A 21,029-nucleotide genomic window follows, 5' to 3' on the forward strand; every position below is an offset into this window, starting at 1 on the left:
GTCCATAGGCAAAATTCAATTACCACATTTACAAACTCCTAATTACATAATGCATATACATAAGACACAGAGTTCTTTAAACATACTGAAAAACAAAGCAGTTACAAAGTGATTAACATAAATGGAACCTAACAATATCTGCTGATTAACATTATCACTAAGCTCTATAAAGGCAACAGAATAACATTTGCTTTAAGAATCAGAATGATTCCATTTATTGATTAACATAAGAATTATATTAATAGGTTATTTTGTAGAATAACTGCTTATAATATGAACTCCTCAAGTTCACAGGAAAAAATGTGACCATTTCTGTCACTCCTATTGTATACATTATACTTGTCATCCACAAGACTCTAGTTATTGAGGTTCCCTTTTCTGAAATAAGGCTTTGTTTTTCAAACTGAGTTCAGTCATTAGCATAGCAAAGAGTCAAATTTAGACGAATCTGAGAGTGCGTCCACCTCCAACAGCTTTGATATGAGAGAGTAAAAGAAAGAAGTACACCTAGTTTTAAGCAAAGTTGTTGCTTTTGTTCATAGGATCAGCATTCACACCCAAGTAAAGGTCAAATCCTGATAAAATAAACCTGAGTTTGCTTAACAAAGTAGATGTCAGGTTGTGTTTACAAAGTTGAATAAATGAATGAATTAATGCCATTTTAGTCACTTCTTGGTTTAACAAAGATAAGCAAATTAAATTTAAAAGAGCAGGAAAACAGATTGTAGAGGTACAGGTGGATCTTGGTTCAGACCAGTAATGCAAACAATTCTTGTGATCTTGCTATCAATTCTGGAATATAGCAGAGTCAAGACAAGCTTGAAGGAGGACAAGCTGACTTTCTGCTTAAAAATAGTCATATTCTGCAACTCTCTATTTGCCATTATGCCTGAAAAAGTCTGCAGAGACATCATCTTTTTGTGATAGTTTCTGCTGTGTCAAGATAAAATTCAGACTAGCCAAAAATTAATTGCCTGTTGTACAGCTCCAGGAGGTCCTTAGTCTTGTGTCCATCCATCCATCCATTTTCCAACCCGCTGAATCCGAACACAGGGTCACGGGGGTCTGCTGGAGCCAATCCCAGCCAACACAGGGCACAAGGCAGGAACCAATCCCGGGCAGGGTGCCAACCCACCGCAGGACACACACAAACACACCCACACACCAAGCACACACTAGGGCCAATTTAGAATCGCCAATCCACCTAACCTGCATGTCTTTGGACTGTGGGAGGAAACCGGAGTGCCCGGAGGAAACCCACACAGACACGGGGAGAACATGCAAACTCCACGCAGGGAGGACCCGGGAAGCGAACCCAGGTCTCCAGATCTCCCAACTGCGAGGCAGCAGCGCTACCCACTGCGCCACCGTGTCGCCCTAGTCTTGTGTTCATCCAGGAATTCAGATTGGCTTCAGTCAGGAGTGAGAGGTGTGCTCAGTCTCTAATAGAACAGGCCATTTGTCTGAAGGCTGTTGTTTAGAATGAAATGATACAGTAATTATGCTACTCTCTCAATAAATAACTATAGTACAGCCATATAAAAGCAGACTCCCAGACATTACTTCCCAGTAATGGCACAGACTTATTCTGTATGTTCAGGTAAACCAAAACCATTAATTGTCATTTCATTATCAGAATGATTATTCATCAAGTAACTTTCAGTAAATGTCATAATGCATGTGTCTCTTTAATTACGCTTAAAGTGCATGCACGGTTCCATGATGAAAGTCATTAAGGGAGATGGTGACACCCACATTTTAAATCAGTTTCTTGTTAATATGTCCTTTTTAGACTATTTTCCAGTTTTGTTTGATATGCAGATTTTACAGAAATTCAATGATAAATACATTTGTTCAAGTAAACTCTAATGAAACATGCACTCTTGGCTATATACAATTTATGTAGGCTGATTAGGAAAGGTAACACAAGAAACCGCAGGCCAGATGAAAGTAAATCAAAATTACAAGAAAATGAAAAATAATAATTCTGAAATCTTTCACTTATCTATAACAATGTAAAATCAAACTAGTTTCAAAGACAGAATACGATAGAATAGATAATACAGTGGAACCTCGAGATACGATCACCTCTGTATACGAGAAATTCAAAATACGAGGAAAGTATGAGCGAAAAATTCAGCTCTAAATACGAGCATTGGCTCGCGTAACGAGCCACGAGCCAGGCTGTGGGTATAGCTCGCGGCTTAGCAAGGGGGCGTGGTAGCAGTTGCGAGACGCGATCTGCGGTGTCTGCGTTTCTCACTTAAGTGCACAGGTGGGAAACTGCCCACATCCATGATTGTTCCTGTGGCTGATGGGCTGCAGCTGCCATGTCCTCCCCGCATATATAGAGAAGCACGAGCCGGTTAAGGGGGAGAAAAAGTAAAAGAAAAGAAAGAGAGAGAGAGAGAGAGAGAAGGCAGGCAGGCAGGCGAGTGCAGGCTCGCGTGTAGCTGAACAGGCGAGCCAAACAGCTGAAGCAGGACGGTGTAGAGAAGGTCAGCTGCATTAAGAGTGTCTCGCCTGTTGCAGAGCCCGCAGGTGAGACGCTAACAGAGAAGAAGCACCGGCGATTGTCATCTGTTTTTTAAAGACGGCATCCTTTTGACGTTTTAACCTCGTGTTAAAGGATTGTTATTCTTGTGTATTTTAAACCTCCACTTCACAACTGTTTTAAGGATTATTTATTTAAAGATTTATTGAATGCTCTACTGCACTTTGGACACCTGTTTTGATTCTTTTAATAATCAGTTATATTATTTACCAGTGTTATTTATTAAAGGTAGACTACAGTATATATAATTTATCAGTGTTATTTGTTAGGAAAATGGATTTTTATGTTAATATATTTGGGGTGCAGAACGGATTAACTGGATTTCCATTATTTTCAATGGGGAAGTTTGTTCTAGATACGAGAAATTCGCTATACAAGCTCAGTTCTGGAACGAATTAAACTCGTATCTAGAGGTTCCACTGTATTAAAAATGCTGTCTGGAAAAAGTAATGCTATGTTTTACTTATCCTAAATTTCTATATCATCATAAAATTTTGAAGTCAAAAAAAGAGCAACAGAAGAATGTTTTCAACCTGTTCTGCACCTATTAGGAAGAATAAGGCGTGCATATCCTTTGATGGAAAGACATTCCATTTAGAAAACAGATATTTGGTTGTAAACTAAGGAGGCATCGTGCAACATCACACAGCAGAATCCTTTAATGAATATGAATTTATATTTGTATATTTGTCTGTGCTTTATTTTTGAAGTTAGTCTTGTGAAGACTGTTTAAATATAATGAAGAAAGCGTAAAGATTAACAGAAGTACGAATAGACATTTGCCCTCTCTGCTGGAGTATAACAAGTTGTGCAGATTTTGCAATAATTAATTCAGTAACAGTTCTATCAGTAACTCTGCCCAATTATCATGCGGCAAGTGTATATGTAAGCAGTTAAAACATCACATATAAAATATTGGATCTTTTCATCACATTTTCTTAATTGGAAAAAAAATAACATTGCCATTTTTTGTGACAGACTGAAAATATAGTAGCACTACCAGCAGTAGTAGCATTTGTAAATGATGAATTGTCATTTTTAACTATTTCCATACCGTTAAGGCAACTTGATTTTTGGATCGGGCTGCTTTATGTAATGCTGTCATTCCATCTTTTGCTCTGAAGTCCAAATGAGCACCGCCATTTTTCAAAGCTTTAATGACTTCGACAGTGTTGTCAAGGTGGGCTGCAAATGTAAGAGGGGTTTCTAAAAAAAAAAACAAAAAACAAACAAACAAAAAAAAAAATTAGACAAAAATGAACATTGGCTAAGTAATTATAAAAAGATTCATTACTGTATTTTTTTAATTTCTGTATATGATTTATGTTAATCAATTTGTGTATACTGTAACTTTGTCAATTTGCTATAAAAATGACAATAAAAGATGCATGCTATTATAATCCAAAGTGGTGTATGGCTACAATGGAAATGTTTTGATTCTCTCTAGAAGTTTTTTTTTTTTTTTTTTTTTATTATTCACAGTTTTCTGTTTTGACTATCAAAGTCAAGATTAGCAATAAACAATGTCAATTATTTTAAAAACTTAATACACACCATAATTCATTCTTCTCATCAAGCTTACAGCTTTCAACTTGGCCATAACATTGGATGTCCATAGCCAGAGACCACTGCTTATAGGGTCTGGTCATTAACAAAAGGTGAAGCACTCCCTTTACTCTGAAGAGTAAATTGTGCTGGAAGGGAAGCCTGGAAGACTTGTTTGCATTGGAGTTTGATGAGGTTGGCATTAGTGCAAACCTTGCTGAGGAATGGCAAGCGTACAAGCTGAGAGAAACCATATAGAAAAGGCCACACATTCATCTTGCCAAAAACGCAACTGACTCATTATCAGTTGCTCAACAGACATAATTTTGCTAGCAACCGAGGACACTGTGTGTGTAAAAACATTGAAAATAAACTGCAGTACGCCCACAACTAGAAGTTGCAACCAAGACAAAGAAGGGGACAAGTTCCTAAAATGAAAGAAAGTGCACCGAAGATCCTTCCAAGTGTCTACAGTACACTTGCCAGGAAAGGAACAAAGCCTCGTTTACACCAGAACCATATAAATGCCTACTGAGAACTAGTATTTGTAATTTAACAGAAAGGACAAAGCCAGCAAATGTTTTATGGTATGGGTTTCACAGTAATTGAAAGGTAATAACCTTGTGAAGGATAATTCTAGTTATTATGTGTTTCTCACCCTAAATCTAATAATAAAGTGCAGAACAGCATTTCACACACCACATATTTGCATACATACACACACTTACACAGATATCCTTTCATGGAGGTAAGCCAGCACAGGCACTAGCTGTAAGCAAATGAATACCACAGTGTGAAAATGGGAAGCTTAATAACTAGCTAAACAACGTTTCAATCTTGAAAACATCAATTGAATGATCAAAATTTATAAGTTATGTGCCATTTATTTTAGGGGAGAAAAAGTTCAACTAAGCTTCTGCAATGTTATGCTGTTTGTGATTGTCCTTCATCTATATATTATATACATGTGTGCATATATGCATATACCTATCTTCTAATGTTTTAAATAAATTGTATTAATCTGTTTATTGAAAAAAGCGTTTCTGGGTTATTTGTGAAACTATATCTATAGCCACATTCAAACCATAACAGGGAAAGTAAAATTGTTAATGTAGACTTTCACCAATGTATAAACTTTGTTCATAAATTGTGCAGATCTCTTCATATTTCTAGTGTCCTTAGACGGCTCACTCAACCTACTGTACATTTAACTTGCCATCCCTTGGGGGAGCATCTTGTTGACCATTTTAATTAATTACCAATACTGAAGTAGGTAAAACTGATAATCAACTGAAAGATCATACACCTCTTCCTACACTTGCACTGTCCCTTTACTCTCTTTGCATTCACTGCATGTAACTCCTTAACTCACTTGAACTAAAAAGGGCTAATTAGCTACCCAATTTGGTTTAACCAGTTTCTTAATCTGAGGGTAGTACAGAGTTGTTAAATGAACATATTTTATTTGCTCCAACTCACTGACTGCAACCTCAGAAATTAATTATAGTGCAGTTCTCACATTCTTGAAATGAAAAAGTGTTATTGCTGCTATGGTTTTTTTCTGCTCATTTTCTATACTCTTCAGTTACCATTTAATTAACTGGCTATCGAAGAACTTAAAATTATTTGTTTTATTTTTCTTGTGTTGCAAGCAATGGACAAATTAGTTGCAAATAACTAGATAGTTAACTTAGAAATGAAGGTGAGGGACTGGTGTTCTGATCCTCTCCAGTCCTCAAGATATGCTGTTTTTTTCTGGAAAGAAAAACATACATTGGTAATAGTTTCTGACACAGCAGGATGAGAGCAGGAATATAACACCAAATGTCTAAGCAAAGTTAGCAAGAAAGAAAGCCTGCAAGCTAAGTGGCTCTCCAAAACCCAGACTGGCCAGCTCTGAATTACATGTATTAGTGTTTCTTTGTAGAAATATTTACTGCCAAAAAAGGGTGAATGTTGTAAGGTCTACCAAATATCTATTTAATTGTTTGGCCAAAAATTTTAAAAAATATATGCTGACAGCCCATTTACATTTGTCATACTACATGGAAAATCAAAACTGATTTGACACTAATTTAATGCTCTGTTAATATATGAAAATGCTTACAATGTTATAACCTCCTTATAACTTCCATATACCATACCATTATGTGCCAGAATAATCAACTTAGTCTTCTTCAAATAAGGAGTAATCTACCTGCACTCAGTTCACTTTACTTTTATAAAATGTACAGTTGTTTGAATAGGCTTCTAAGGTGGAACCACAAAGAATTAGGACAAACCGTCATTGCACATTAGAAAATTTCAATGTACAAGTTGTGATCAAACATTTCCTGGACAGACATGAAATGTTAACTCTGAAATGTGATTTGCACAAATTCAAATCCAAATTATGAATTGGTTGCATTTATGTCTTTGGATTAAAGCAAGAGGTATTGTTATATCTTTTTGCAAGTATTTGTTTTAGCCATTAAGAATTTTTTGGTTTTTCTTCCATTTTCATCTTCATCTTTTCATCTTGAAATGTATAATGTATGAAGGCTGATTGCCAAATATCAAATAAACACTTTCACAAAAGGTGTATAATCCGGAGGTCGTGAGTTCGAAACCAGCTCCCTGGCAAATTTACCATTTTGAGTAGTGAGCTGCTCTTATTGTTAACATTCTACAATAAAAACATACATTTGATTTGTGTCTGTAACAGCCAGTGTAAATTTATAGTACTTGTAAAAGTTAGCTTTTTTTTTATAAACTTTTATTCTCTCAGTCACAATCACGATACAACACCCAGAGATCTGACGTGGTTACTTTTTATGTGAAACTGGGAATAACTGTAGATGTGAGTGGTGTTTTGAGACAATGGAACTGGAAATTCTCTGATCTGGAGGGATAAAAGCTGACACACAAACACTGGTGAATCTGCCTTCTTCGTATATCACTGTCACTTGCTGCTTGGGCTTATCGACACATTTAGAAGACAAAAGACGCTGACAGAGAGGTGTGATGGGATTTAAGGTGGGCCGGATTTACGAGTTTTTTTGTAGGCTCTGGTAATTCTAGTGTTAATTCAGGAATCTAGACTTCTAAACAACTTCACTCTTTTTGTGATTATTTCCATTATTTTTCAGGATAGCTCATTCAAAAGAAAAAAAAAACACTAACTCCTCACTGTTAAATGAGAGGATGCTTAACATGTAATCAAGTTATGTACTGTATGCACAGCAGTGAAACTGGAACGTGTCCCTAAATCCCTAAAAAAAATCAGGACTGAATAATGTAATCTAAGATGTAATATAACAGATTTTGACTTGTAAATAGCTGGTTTGGAACACAGTTGCAGAAACACAACAATGCAACTGAATCTAAAATCATTAAAGATGAAAAAAAACATAATAAAGGAATAGTTTTCAGCATATCAAAATGTCACGAAGGTGAGACTCATGCTAACAAATTCTCAATAAAGAAAAGTTTTCCTAGAGGAGCAGGATAAATCTTTGAGACAATTTAATATCCAAGATGCTACAAATTTTCTTTGTAAACAGGTAATGCTCTCATCAGATTCAAGTTGTTAAATAGCTCTGTTAATTTCTGGAATTTTATGTTTAGCTGGGTGAATTAATATTGTTAAAATAAATATATTTCTTATCCTTTCAGGGTATCCCTACATTAATTAACAAATCTTTTTTAAAAAGTTTCATTTTATTGTAAGGACATCATTATGAATCCAATTCCTCTCTAATTAAAATACGTTTTCATCTTTAAATACTGTATAATCTTCCGGTAACTACCTACTGTACATTTTCTATGTCCATGTTAGAAAGTCTATCTAAAGACAACTATCCAAACTCCAAACCTTTTATTAAAATCTAATTTTGAAGCTATACTACCTAGTAATGATGAAGACAAAGCTATTTTTGAACTTGATCAACTAATTTCAAGGTCTTCACAGGGGATGAGACAATCTTAAGTAATGATGAGAAAGGGAAATAAAGTCTTAGATAAATAATGCATTTCACTTATTTACAACATATATCCTTCTTCAAGCTATGCAAAACATGTTGTCAATCTAATATCCATCAGGCTTACATAATAATTTTGTTTTTATTTCTATAGCACATTTCCCATCCTAAATGTGAACAATTTCATCAAACACATATCTCTTTATATCATATGCTTTGAGAATGACATACAACTAAAACATTTTAGGTAAAAATAGTTGCTTATCTGTCAGATACTGTTAGTTTTACTAATTCTCCAAATCATTTAATATTATTGTCTGGAGTAACAGCAAAAGGGATAAGATTATGCATTAAAATATGTACTTTAATATCCTACACTACATTTCTACAAGTCATCTTACCTTGATCAACTGGAAAAATTCTAAGCCACTCTCTGTAACTCAATAAGAAAGTGATATCACATATTAATTAAACCTAAAAAAATTTATTTTTAAGAAACACACCAAATCGTCGTCATAATTTGTACGTAATTCATACTTCATTGGTCCCCAAGAAGAAATAAAAACTTACAGGCTAACATTCTCTAAGTCAGGGGTAGTCAGTGCTTGCCCTGAACACTGAATACAGGAAATAATGCTGGGCAGCGCACAAGTCCATCTCAGAAACTAAGGCCTACATTTACTTGATATCACATGATAGCTTAATTCTCAATTTACTCATTGAGTATATAAACAAGTTTAAAGTCAAACTATGCATAACCATCAAGAGTGATGCTAAAATTAAAACTACAAACTGAGATGCAGTAGCTGTCTCTGATGCAAGCAGATATATTACAAGAGAACATAGTACTGCATTAATTACTTATAGTAAACTAATATAGAGGGTGTTGTAACACAGTCTGTTCCAACTCTGCTTTAAGACAGGCATACAGACAGTTTCTAAAATAATTAACAGAAGTTGGGACACCTGTGCAAATTGTTTGCTTCAACTTGCATGGCTTAATTTACTTAATTAACCTATTATTATTTCCCTGAAGGTGGCCCATTTGTAATATTCTCAAATTTCCATTTTGTTTTGCTAACCTAAACTTTAAATTGAAACCTCTGGTGGTTTATTGCTTGCCTTTTCACTATTTTAGGCTATTCACTGCATTTCAATTGATTAAATTTTAATAAAAAATTTGCGTTTTCAAACTTGTGACTGGCAGTACATACATGTGTACTTTTTCAGAGAGTGAAATGACCGTTCAGCGGTTTAGTTCAACAAGTGTTGAATAGGCTTCTCTTAATATATACTAATACTTTTATATTTGTGGACAACAGAAAAAGTAATAATACTTTTTTTAAAGAAGATTACCACACCAGTCAATAAGGAAAACTATGTGGAAGCATATACTCGCCAGAAACAACATGATAAAATAAGTTAAAAATGTTACAATTTTAAGGATGTACAGTGATCCCTCGCTATATCGCGCTTTGCCTTTCGCGGCTTCACTCCATCGCGGATTTTATATGTAAGCATATTTAAATATATATCGCGGATTTTTTGCTGGTTCGCGGATTTCTGCGGACAATGGGTCTTTTAATTTCTGGTACATGCTTCCTCAGTTGGTTTGCCCAGTTGATTTCATACAAGGGACGCTATTGGCAGATGGCTGAGAAGCTAGATTGCTTACTTTTCTCTGTCTCTCTTGCGCTGACTTTCTCTGATCCTGACGTAGGGGGATTGAGCAGGGGAGCTGTTCGCACACCTAGACGATACGGATGCTCGTCTAAAAATGCTGAAAGATTATCTTCACGTTGCTATCTTTTGTGCAGCTGCTTCCTGAAACGACATGTTGCACGGTGCTTCGCATACTTAAAAGCTCGAAGGGCACGTATTGATTTTTGACTGAAAAACAAACTCTGTCTCTCTCTATCTCTCTCTCTCTCTCTCCCTGCTCCTGACGGACGCCTTCAACAGCTTTGTGCCGCGGTGCTTCGCATACTCAAAAGCCAAACAGCACTATTGATTTGATTGCTAGAGATTGTTTTCTCTATCTATGTGACATTCTGTGCTCCTGACACGCACTCCTTTGAAGAGGAAGATACGTTTGCATTCTTTTAACTGTGAGACAGAACTGTCATCTCTGTCTTGTCATGGAGCACAGTTTAAACTTTTGAAAAAGAGACAAATGTTTGTTTGCAGTGTTTGAATAACGTTCCTGTCTCTCTACAACCTCCTGTGTTTCTGCGCAAATCTGTGACCCAAGCATGACAATATAAAAATAACCATATAAACATATGGTTTCTACTTTGCGGATTTTCTTATTTCGCGGGTGGCTCTGGAACACAACCCCCGCGATGGAGGAGGGATTACTGTACTACAATTTCAAAATAAATACAAAACCATAAAAATGTGCTTAATAAATTAGTGGATACAACAAATTATACATATTGTGGATATTAGTGGTATAAGCTTTGCAGAAAAAATCTAAGTAGATAATAAACAGAATTAATATTAACTTTATTAATGAACTGATAATGCTGAAATCAAAAAGTGTCAACTAATTAAATAGGCCACATTCACAGGGAGAGGGATAGATGACAGCTTTAACTAATAATAAATGCTGATTCTGTTTTGCCTATTCTAAATTATTGCTGTCAGGAAGGATCCCTCTGAGGATTCCCTCCATGAGCTGAAGCAGGAAACCGCTTCATTAGAATGTTCTAACAACACCTGCAAAATGAAAAAAAAGAAAAATTAAAAAGCACCTTTCTTTCCAGAGCTCATTTTTTAAAAGCCTTGATTTCTAACATTTTTCTTGTAATGTATTAATTTACATATTATTGGCTGCAACTGTATATAAAAAACCCAGATGAGTACTGGCAATAATCTGCACTAATTTATCACATAAAAAGGTGCTTAATACCAGTTAGACATACAGAGAAGAAAAACAGTTCAGGTGGACATCACTATACTGTGCACTCACAGTATTTTAGCATTACCAATAAAAGGTTTTAAAGATATCATAGATATTTTATTGAAAGTAGCACACATTACTGCAATACATCAACCTTATCATTCTTCTAATGCATTTATAAATGTAATGTCAATTGCTAAAATGTCTTATGGTGTAAATTAGAGAATTTTATTTCAAAAGACCAAGAGTGCTCTGTTTAGTAAAATATGAATAACTTTGCTTTCCCACAGAGGTTATTAATGCAAAAACATTTTACTCACATTTTTTTTCTAGGTGGTATTCATATTAGAGATGAAAACAATACAATAAGTACGCACACATCTGCCATGGTTTTATTACATGCATTCTTAAAAGTAAAATAATACTCAGACCTGGACATTACTTACTTTTTATGTTAAATTAATAGGTAGTCTTAATTCAGTGAGGTTTAGTTAAATCAACACAAGAATAATAAAACTGTTAAAACAACACAGCAACCGACAAACAAGGGACTATTCAGTACATTAACCTCATTTGTTTAGCTAACCAACATGTCTCTGTAGTTTCTTCCAGATTCACAAAAGTTTTGAGTAAAGAAGTGTTTCCTGGCTTCAGTCTTAAATGCACTTCCCCTTAAATTATCACTGGCATCTTTGCGTATGTGATTCACCATTTAGTCAAAAGAATTCAGCTGGATTTACTTTATCAATGTGTTTGAGAATTTTGAAGACCTGGTTTAGGTCCACACGCAGCCTCCTCTTCTTGAGACTTATCATGTTTAATTCTCTGGGTCTGTCAGAGCATAAATCCTGGGATGCACTTTATTGCTCTATTCTGCACAGCGTCAAAAGCTACTATGCATTTTTAAATCATTTCTACACCTAGCTTAGATGATGAGAATGCTGTGTCAATGTAAACCCCTTAATCCTTCTCAAAGGTTGCTTCCTGTAGGACAGTATCCCTCATCTTGTATTTATATTTGATTATCCTATTGCCCACATGCAGCACTTTGCACTTTCCTTCTTTAATCTATATTTCCAAAAGTTTTGCCCAGTTCTGAAGACTGTCCACATCCTTTTCAATTATTTCTGCTGCCTGCTCAGTTTCTGCTGTCCCTACATTTTTAAAATTATCTGCAAATTTCAGAGGTTTACTAAATACACTAGAATGTACGTCATTATTACAAAATAGAAAAAGTAGCAGTGCTATAATGTCCAGTATTCCAAATTATTTGGCTGATTTTTTATTTTTATGTACATTGATTCTTTCAGTTTTACATCCTTAATGGGGCCCTTATTTATTCATTTTGGAATTTTAGTTTTATTGTTTAGTTTGTCTGTGATCATGATGATGGCACCCAGTATGGCAGTGGACACTCCGACTCCTGACAGCGATGTGCGATTTACGTTAAATATACTGTCTACTTCTACGCAGTTAAATATGAGTTTGGTCTATAATTGGTGTACTTTGCTCAGACTTCATGCATCAGAGTTATTGAACAACCTACCCAGCAGTTTACTAGCATTAGAACTGAAAACACTCCGTAAACCTGGAATTTTACACCAGCAAGACCCAGATGTCTGTGCAGCCAGCAATGTGAGAGACCTCCGCTTGCTGGAAAATATAATAGAATATTTGAGACTGGATTTAACTACCCAACACAAGGTGAGAATCCATTATCCTGTCCGCAGAACATTCTACAGAGGCGTTATACAGCACATCTTAACAAGCAGCCTCACTGTCTAGTATGGCAACGACCCTGCTTCAGACCTGAAGTCCCTCTAGAGCAGGGGTGTCAAACTCAATTGCACAGGGGGCCAAAATCCAAAACACACTTTAGGTCGCGGGCCGAACAGGATAAACATTTATTGAACACACTAAAACTAAACTTTTAAAACTTTAAAACTTTTAAAACTTAACTTTTTTGAACATAAATATGAATAAAAACAGACAGGGATATTATTCCGGAATAAATCAACTCAAACCTTAAATAACTTATAATATTTTGCTCTCCATAAAAATATATCCTGTCTAAATTATACAAGTTAGAAATAAAGTAAACGTTAAAAGAACAAACATTCAAATTTCTTTACTCTTATGTCATTTTATATAAAAAATATGAACATGCTGCATAACAAAACCTGGAAATATAAATAAAATTTGTGCTTTTCAGCAATAACAAATCAAATCATTCAGTTGTCTTTGCTCTTATGTCATTTTATCAGAGCTGGACGCCTGGCATCTTTTTTTGGCAATAAGTTCGTTTATGTTTGGTGTGAGGTTCTGTGTTGTGGAGATTCTCAGGATGGACTGCAGGTGCTCATCAGTGAGACGACTCCTGTGTGCTGTTTTGTTAGTCTTCGTCACTGAGAAGAGGAGCTTCTCACACAGATATGTGCTACCAAACATGCACAAGGTTCGAGCCGCATGTAGACGGAGCTGGAGCATTTCTGCGGGAATGGAGTGAATAAACTGTGCGGGCCCTGCAGTATCGTACTTTGCCTTCAGTGTGCCATTACACTGCAGCTCAATCAGCTCCATCTGAATCTGCACAGGTGCAGTTTCCACATCGACGGCAAATGGGATGCGAAGCAACTCAAAATTCTTTTTTTGTTCTTCAAAGTCACCAAAGCGCCATGCGAACTCAGTGCGCTCAGTTTATCAGCAAAGTGCGTATTTGGGAACACCGTTGTGCCGACTTGGTTCAACATTACTTGGCAACAGGGAAAGTGGGGCAAGTTGCACTGCTGCATTTGTGTCTCCCATAAAAGCAGCTTCACTTGAAATGCCTTCACTGCGTCATACATGTCAGTGATCATGCGGTCACGTCCCTGGAGCTGGAGGTTTAAGGCGTTGAGATGAGCTGTTATGTCAGCCAGAAATGCCAACTCGCATTTCCACTTTTCATCCCTAAAATTGGTGGAGTCTTTTCCTTTACTGTCCATGAACTGACAGATTTCGTTGCTGAGCTCAAAAACTCTGTTGAGAACTTTTCCCCTACTTAGCCAACGCACCTCTGTATGATAAGGAATGTCAGCAAACTCTGAATCTATCTCCCGCATAAAGGACTGAAATTGCCGGTGATTTAAACCTTTAGCTCGGATAAAGTTTACGTTTTGTGTTACAGTGCTCATTACATTGTCCATCTTCAGGACTTTGCCACATAGTGCTTCCTGGTGTATGATGCAGTGATATGCAGTTAATTCACCAGTACACTTCTCCTCCTGCATCTTTACTCGCATCCTTCCCACTAGTCCACTTTTTTCACTACACATAGATGGTGCTCCATCAGTTGTAAGTGCAATAAGTTTGTCCCAGGGCAGTTTCATGTCGGTTATACTTTGACATACATTTTCAAAAATGTCTTTTCCAGACGTTGTCCCGTGCATCGAGTTAATGTCCATTATTTCCTCTGTAACGCGCAAACTGGAGTCCACTCCACGGATGAAGATGGCCAGCTGTGCAGTATCAGTCATGTCAGTACTTTCATCCACAGCAAGAGAGTATGCAATAAAGTCTTTGCTTCTTTCACTCAACTGTGTTCTTAAATCAGTGGCCATCTCACAAACTCGATCAGCAATCGTATTTCTACTCAGGCTTACATTTGCCAGCATCTGCTTTTTGTCTGGACATAAGACGTCAAACACCTTGATCATGCAGCTCTTCAGAAATTCTCCCTCGGTAAATGGCCTGGCTGATTTGGCGATCTCCTCTGCCACGATAAAACTTGCTTTCACAGCAGCTTCACTTTGTGATTTTGCACGGGTAAAAACGTCTGCTGAAGTGTCAGATTCTTCTTTAACTCTTCTGCTTTCTGCTTCTTCTGCTTTGCATTCAGGTCTTTCAGGTTATCCTGATGTTTTGTCTCATAGTGCCGTCTTAGATTAAATTCTTTAATTACAGCCACATTAGCTCCACAAATGAGACACACAGGTTTACCGGCAATGTCAGTAAACATATACTCAGCCTCCCATCGGTTTTTAAAGGCTCTGTTTTCAGAATCAACTTTTCTCTTCGGCATCATGAGGGCTAGCTTCGCAATAACTTGCAGCATCATAAGCTAGACTTGATTAACACGGGAAGTGTTCGGCAAGGCAGCTGAAGCGCTGCATTATGGGATCTGCAGTTTATTGTGTTACCAGCGCTTCATATCGCCGGGCCATTAATAACAATAATATATAAAATGATCTCGCGGGCCGGATATAATTACACGCCGGGCCGGATGTGGCCCGCGGGCCTTGAGTTTGACACATATGCTCTAGAGGGTGGCGAGAATGGCAGAGGAAATCACCGGAACAATCCTCCCGTTTATACAAGATCTGTATTGTCACTCTACCTTAGGAGAGCCACCAAGATAGTCACAGAGACCACCCATCCAGCCCACGGACTATTAAACTTATGCCCTCAAGCAAATGCTACTGTAATATGCAGTGCAAGACTGACAGACTCAGTAGGAATTTCTTCCCACAAGCTATCAGACTGCTCAACTCCCTCTAACAACAAACAACATGGTGACCTGTTGGGACTGTTAAATTCCTGAATGTCTCTAAAGTGCCAAAATCTATCATTTATACTTGCAGAGTTATTACTTTCCCATTTTTTGTTTTCTAAAAATTTTTTCATCCCTATAAAGTCAACTTTCATCAAATTGTAAGTCTTTATATTTTGTAACTTTGTGAATTTTCAAAGACAATTTCAAAGTTTACTATGTCTCTGGCGCTTAAAGTATCAATAACTTCTGTTTTTTATTGTTCTGTCTTTATTTTAGAAAAAGGTGAGATCTAGACAGGAGTTGTGAATTCCCATTGGGATTAATAAAGTATATCTATCTATCTATCATATGTTGAATGTAAGATTTATTTGGTGAGAAAAAGTTATTAGTCATTAGCATCATTTAAGCTTCCTCCTTTGTATTTTTGACAGGTACCTCCCAATTAATGTTTGGAAAGTTAAAATCCCCCATGTTCACTGCACACTCTTTTTAATTCATATGTCTTATTTGCTTAAATAACATGCTATTGTTGAAATATCAGACTTTGTATGACTGTAGTACACTCCAGTTCCAGCAGCTCAAATTGCCTTTATCTCTATTTTTTTTGGAATTCCGGCATGTCACAAATCATACAAAGTGATTGAACTTTTGCTACTGCAACTACAGTTCAACACAAAACCATGTTTATTATGTAGAATCACACAATGATGGCATTCTGTAACAGTTTTTTCATTCTGCCTTTAATTTAAAAACATGCAGCATAAAATGGAAGTGTTTATGCATACCATTTATAGGTTTAGAGGGTTATTATTGTTCGATATTTATTCAGTTTTATTCTTGAATAAAACTTAATTTGAACAATTATTTATTCAGTTTTATTCTTGGATTCTTGAATAAAAAAATTGTTCAAATTATATGTTGATGTGAATGTCTACTTGCAAGGAACAGTAACATCCACCATAGACACTGCGTTGTCTGTTTGCTCAACAACAGACCAAGAAGAAATGATTGAGCTGCATTTGCGTGCCTGCTTTTATCTCTTCAGCTACAACTTTTAAAGGCACCATATATTTATACCGGCTGTTACAGACTCATATCAAATGTATGTTTTTATCATAAGAATAATAGCAGCTCACTACTTAAAACGGTAAATGCGAGGAAGATCTGTGATCGAACCCGCAACCTCTTGATTATGAGGCAGCAGTCCTTACTCTGCACCAGCCAAGCGGACGTGTCTACTTTGTATCAATTGATAGTTGGGCTTCAGTTTTTACACATTGCCAGTAACGTGTAAATTGAAGAATTTCTTTTTTTCTCACTTGTTTTGTTATACCTTTGGTGAAAGTGTTTATTTGATATTTGGACTTTAGTCTTCACACATTATACACTTCACGTCAACATTTTTTTTGTATAACATGAAAAAAGTTTCTGTTTTAGTTATGTGTTCAATACTTCTTGCGTCACATTTCCTGTCATCCTACATTTAGACAGATCTTTGTTGACACGTAACGCACATGAAATGTGTGTATTCCAAATAGCAATATATTATTTACCCTCTACAATTCCAGACACCTTATTCCCAGGTAAACAGATCAGCTCTGAGAATTTTGCGTCTTAGTTGATTTCAGCTGCCTCAGTGGGGGATGGGATAGTAGGCTGCTTGCTGTCAGTGGTGACTGACACACTTGCAAAACAAAGACACAGATGAGGAGGTGAGAAGGGAGTTAAGGTGTCCCGGCATTGCAAATACTTTCATAGGCTTCAGGTATTCTAGTGTTAAGTTATAGAGCAACACTTTTATATGTTTGGAAAGAAGCCAGCTCTAGTTCTGCATTTACAAGCAGCGTGCTCTGTAAAATGGAAAAAAAAAATTTGTTGGTCGTTCTATCCATTGTAAGAAACTGAAAATCATTCTGAAACGCTGGATTTAATTCTCTACAATTCAGGCAAGAAAGCTCGATATAATTTTTTTTCCATATAAGCCAGCATGTTGCTGCTATGTTGTACAGTGCAATTCTGTATAATGCATTCAAGGATCTTCTGTTAAAAAGCGACTAGGTGGACATGTTGGTGTCAATTTAATATTTTAACAGACAGGGATTCATAATCCAGACAAATGAAATAATTGTATCCCTCATGAGGGTGATCAAGAATCAACTAACACAGTTCAACACATTAATACTGAAAACTAAAACAAATGTACACAAGGACTGGCCTGTCTTCAAAACATGTCCCTAATTACTGAAAAGATTATTGTTGTCAGTCTACAATGTCTTCGTTGTTCAGTATATGGACTATAATCCTATGAAGAAAGGCACACATAGCAAGTACATATAAGAACAGTGAGGCATGTACAATATGGTTCATGGATTATGTTTTTATCAGGAATTTATTGTACATTCATTTTTTGACATGTAATTTTTTGCTTGTTTTTTTATGGTTATAGTTAACCTATCTCAAGTAGAAGAAGAAGTGAGCTATTGTACAAATAGTTTGTGAAGCCTTAATGTTTCTCTACTTTATCACTCTAATCCCTGAAGCCTACGAAAAAACTTGTAATTCTGGCCCACCTTAAATTCATTTGCACCCCTCCGTCAGCATCTTTTGTTTTGTAAATGTGTCGATCAGCACAAGCAGCAAGCAGACTGCTGTCCCATTCCCCCCCTACCGATAGACCTCAACTCGGGCAAAAAGCTCTCCCAGCTCAAGCTTCGTTTATTTTGGTGTGATGTGCCAAGAGTTGTACAAGGTAAATCATATATTACTATTTGGAAAACATGCATTTCATGTGTGTTCCATGTCTACAACGATCTACTGTATGTCAATGTAGGATGATAGGAAATGCAAGAATAGTTGAACACATACCTAAAACACAAACTTTTTTCATGTTTTAGTACTAACAGCAAAATTTTGACATGAAGTGTATAATGTTTGAAGACTGAAATCCAAATATCAAATAAACACTTTCACAAAAGGTACAAGTATAACAAAACACGTGTGTTTTAATTCAAGAATATAAACGAAGAAAAAGCAATTGGGTTAAGGTACGATGCTGACACGACCGATTAGAGGTAAGAAACACTGTCTCATAATCAAGAGGTTGCAGATTCGATTCCGGGTCCTTCCTGTATTTACCATTTTGAGTAGTGAGCTGATCTTATTGTTACTATTATAAAATAAAAACATACATTTGATTTGAGTCTGACACAGCCAGTGTAAATTTATGGTACTTGTAAAGGTTAGTTTTTTTGTTTTTTGTTATTATTATTCAGTTTTTTTTTAGCTCAGTCACGTTCCCGCTCCCCCCAATCTGACACTGTTAGTTTTCAAATAAAGACGTGATATAACAGAGGTGAACTCAGATAAGGGTTCTAAAACGGACAAAGAGAACAGAAGCTCTCCCCACAAGAAATGTTCAGTCACACATAAGAACAACGAAGCTGCACCAGGCCTAAAGATGAAAGATGGCACCTTCTGGATGCAGCAAGACTTTGTCATCCTGCCAGTGAATTTGATGGATTAAAAGCCAGAAGTCTACATGACCATCATCATCAAGTCCTTCCATGAGAACCCTAAATACAAAGTGGACTGTTTCATTTATGTTAGGTAGAATGCCCAGAGGGGGCTGGGCGGTCTCATGGCCTGGAACCCCTACAGATTTTATTTTTTCTCTCCAGCCATCTGGAGTTTTTTTTTGTTTTTTCTGTCCTCCCTTCTCTTATTCTATGTTAATTAGTGTTGTCTTATTCTAATTCTTACTTTCATTTCTCTTTTCTTCACTATGTAAAGCACTTTGAGCTACATTATTTGTATGAAAATGTGCCATATAAATTAATGTTGTTGTTGCCACATAAATGTCCTTCAATGAAACAGCAGAACCTACAGAGCTCACCAAGGTATCGTGTAGTTCTGTTTTCAATATGTTTTTTGATGGTCTTTATATGAAAAACATGCATATGTTACTTATATAAAAGCCACATCGAATGTTATTTACCTATATTTATTTACTTATCTTCCTACAGCGTAAAGCCACAAGTAGACTGCAGAGCTTTCCTATGTTTGATCGACATAGGCATGCTGACGAAGTACATGTGCAAGGCCACTCCTTATTTAGGAAAAAAATCAAAGATATTCCACGAGAGAAAGACTTTGAGACTGTGGTCATAAAGCCGTTTCTGGACAAACGCTTTTTTTTTTATCATTGCTCGTGATTTCAACCGTGCCAACTTAAATAATGTTGCACCAGACTTTTACCAGCCTGTGAACTTTGCCATAGGGGGTGAGAAAATGCTGGACCTTTTTTACAAAAACATTAAAGACTTTCACAAGCCTGTACCCTGCCCCCATTTGGGATTCTCAGACCCCCACTGTGTCATAATGCTCCAAGCATACAAGTCACTGCTGAGACAAACCAGGCCATTTCAAAGAACCTTCAGAGTTGGGCCTGAAGGAACCAACTCAGCATTGCTGGACTGCTTTCAATGTACAGCCTGGAATATGTTCACCCATGACCAGTATATTAACTTAGAGGAATACACTGACTCTGTGGCCGGGTACATAGGAAAGTGCATTGAGGACGCCACTATTGAAAAAACTATCATTATAAACGCCAACCAGAAGCCATGGCTGAAGTCCATGCTCTGCTGAGAGTAACAGATGCTGCCTTCACATCAAGAGATGAAGGGGCTTCTCAGATCAGCACAGGCTGAACCACCCAAGTCCATCATTATACACAGAAGACAAATGACTTCTTATGTGACTCAAAAGATCCTAGATGAATGTGGCAGGGTATGTGGGCCTTAACGGATTATAAAATCTTACCACAGGTCTACAGCAATGATACTTGCCTCCCAGACATGCTCAATAACTTGTACGCACATTTTGAGGCTCAAAATAACACACAGGCATATAAGTCCAAGCCCTCCCCTGAGGAACAGGCACTCCATCTGGACCCTGCCAATGAGAGATGGACACTTTCCAGAGTCATTCCACGGAATGCTGCAGGACCAAACAACATTCCTGGGCACGTGCTTAGAGACTGTGCTGACCAACTGGATGATATCCTCAAAGACATCTTTAACTTCTCTTTGAGCCAGGCTGTGGTCACCATGTGCTTCAAAAAGACCACTATCATTCCAGTGCTAAAGAAGTCAATGGTGATGTGTCTTAATGACTACCAACCTGCAGCACTGACTCCCATTGTGATGAAGTGCTTCAAGCAGTTGGTCAAAAGACACATGAACTCCATCCTTCTCCACCTCTCTGGACCAACTCAGGCTTGATTACCATCGTAAATTGTCCCACTGATGATGCCATCTCCTATACACTGCACACTGTACTGTCTCACCTGAACACCAGGAATATGTATGTCAGAATGCTGTTTGTTGATTTTAGCTCAGCATTCACCATGGTCATTCCCTAGCAATTGACGAGAAAACTCTGCTGGGCCTTGACACTCCTCTGTGTAATTTGAGTCTGTTGAGCCACAGTCATTGTGCATTGGTATCAGAACATCTAACACCATCAGGCTGAGCACAG

The 21,029-nt window shown here is 36.9% G+C and overlaps 1 protein-coding gene and 1 long non-coding RNA gene across 2 annotated transcripts in view; both read right to left on the reverse strand.

Annotated features, from left to right (window-relative positions):
- Nucleotides 1-21,029, reverse strand: part of shank2b (SH3 and multiple ankyrin repeat domains 2b) — a 971,122-nt gene that overhangs the window by 707,239 nt on the left and 242,854 nt on the right. The window contains exon 8 of the mRNA XM_028793812.2: nucleotides 3,609-3,760. Within this exon, the coding sequence (XP_028649645.1) occupies nucleotides 3,609-3,760 (152 nt within the window). The remainder of the gene's footprint in view (nucleotides 1-3,608; nucleotides 3,761-21,029) is intronic.
- LOC114645903 (uncharacterized) lies at nucleotides 13,491-15,261 on the reverse strand. Its single transcript, XR_007934155.1, has 2 exons — nucleotides 14,737-15,261; nucleotides 13,491-13,778 (listed from the first exon to the last, which is right to left on the reverse strand). It is a non-coding gene; the product is annotated as an uncharacterized LOC114645903 (long non-coding RNA).

The sequence above is a fragment of the Erpetoichthys calabaricus genome, chromosome 2 (genome assembly GCF_900747795.2).
Source record: "Erpetoichthys calabaricus chromosome 2, fErpCal1.3, whole genome shotgun sequence".
Classification (NCBI taxonomy): domain Eukaryota; kingdom Metazoa; phylum Chordata; class Cladistia; order Polypteriformes; family Polypteridae; genus Erpetoichthys; species Erpetoichthys calabaricus.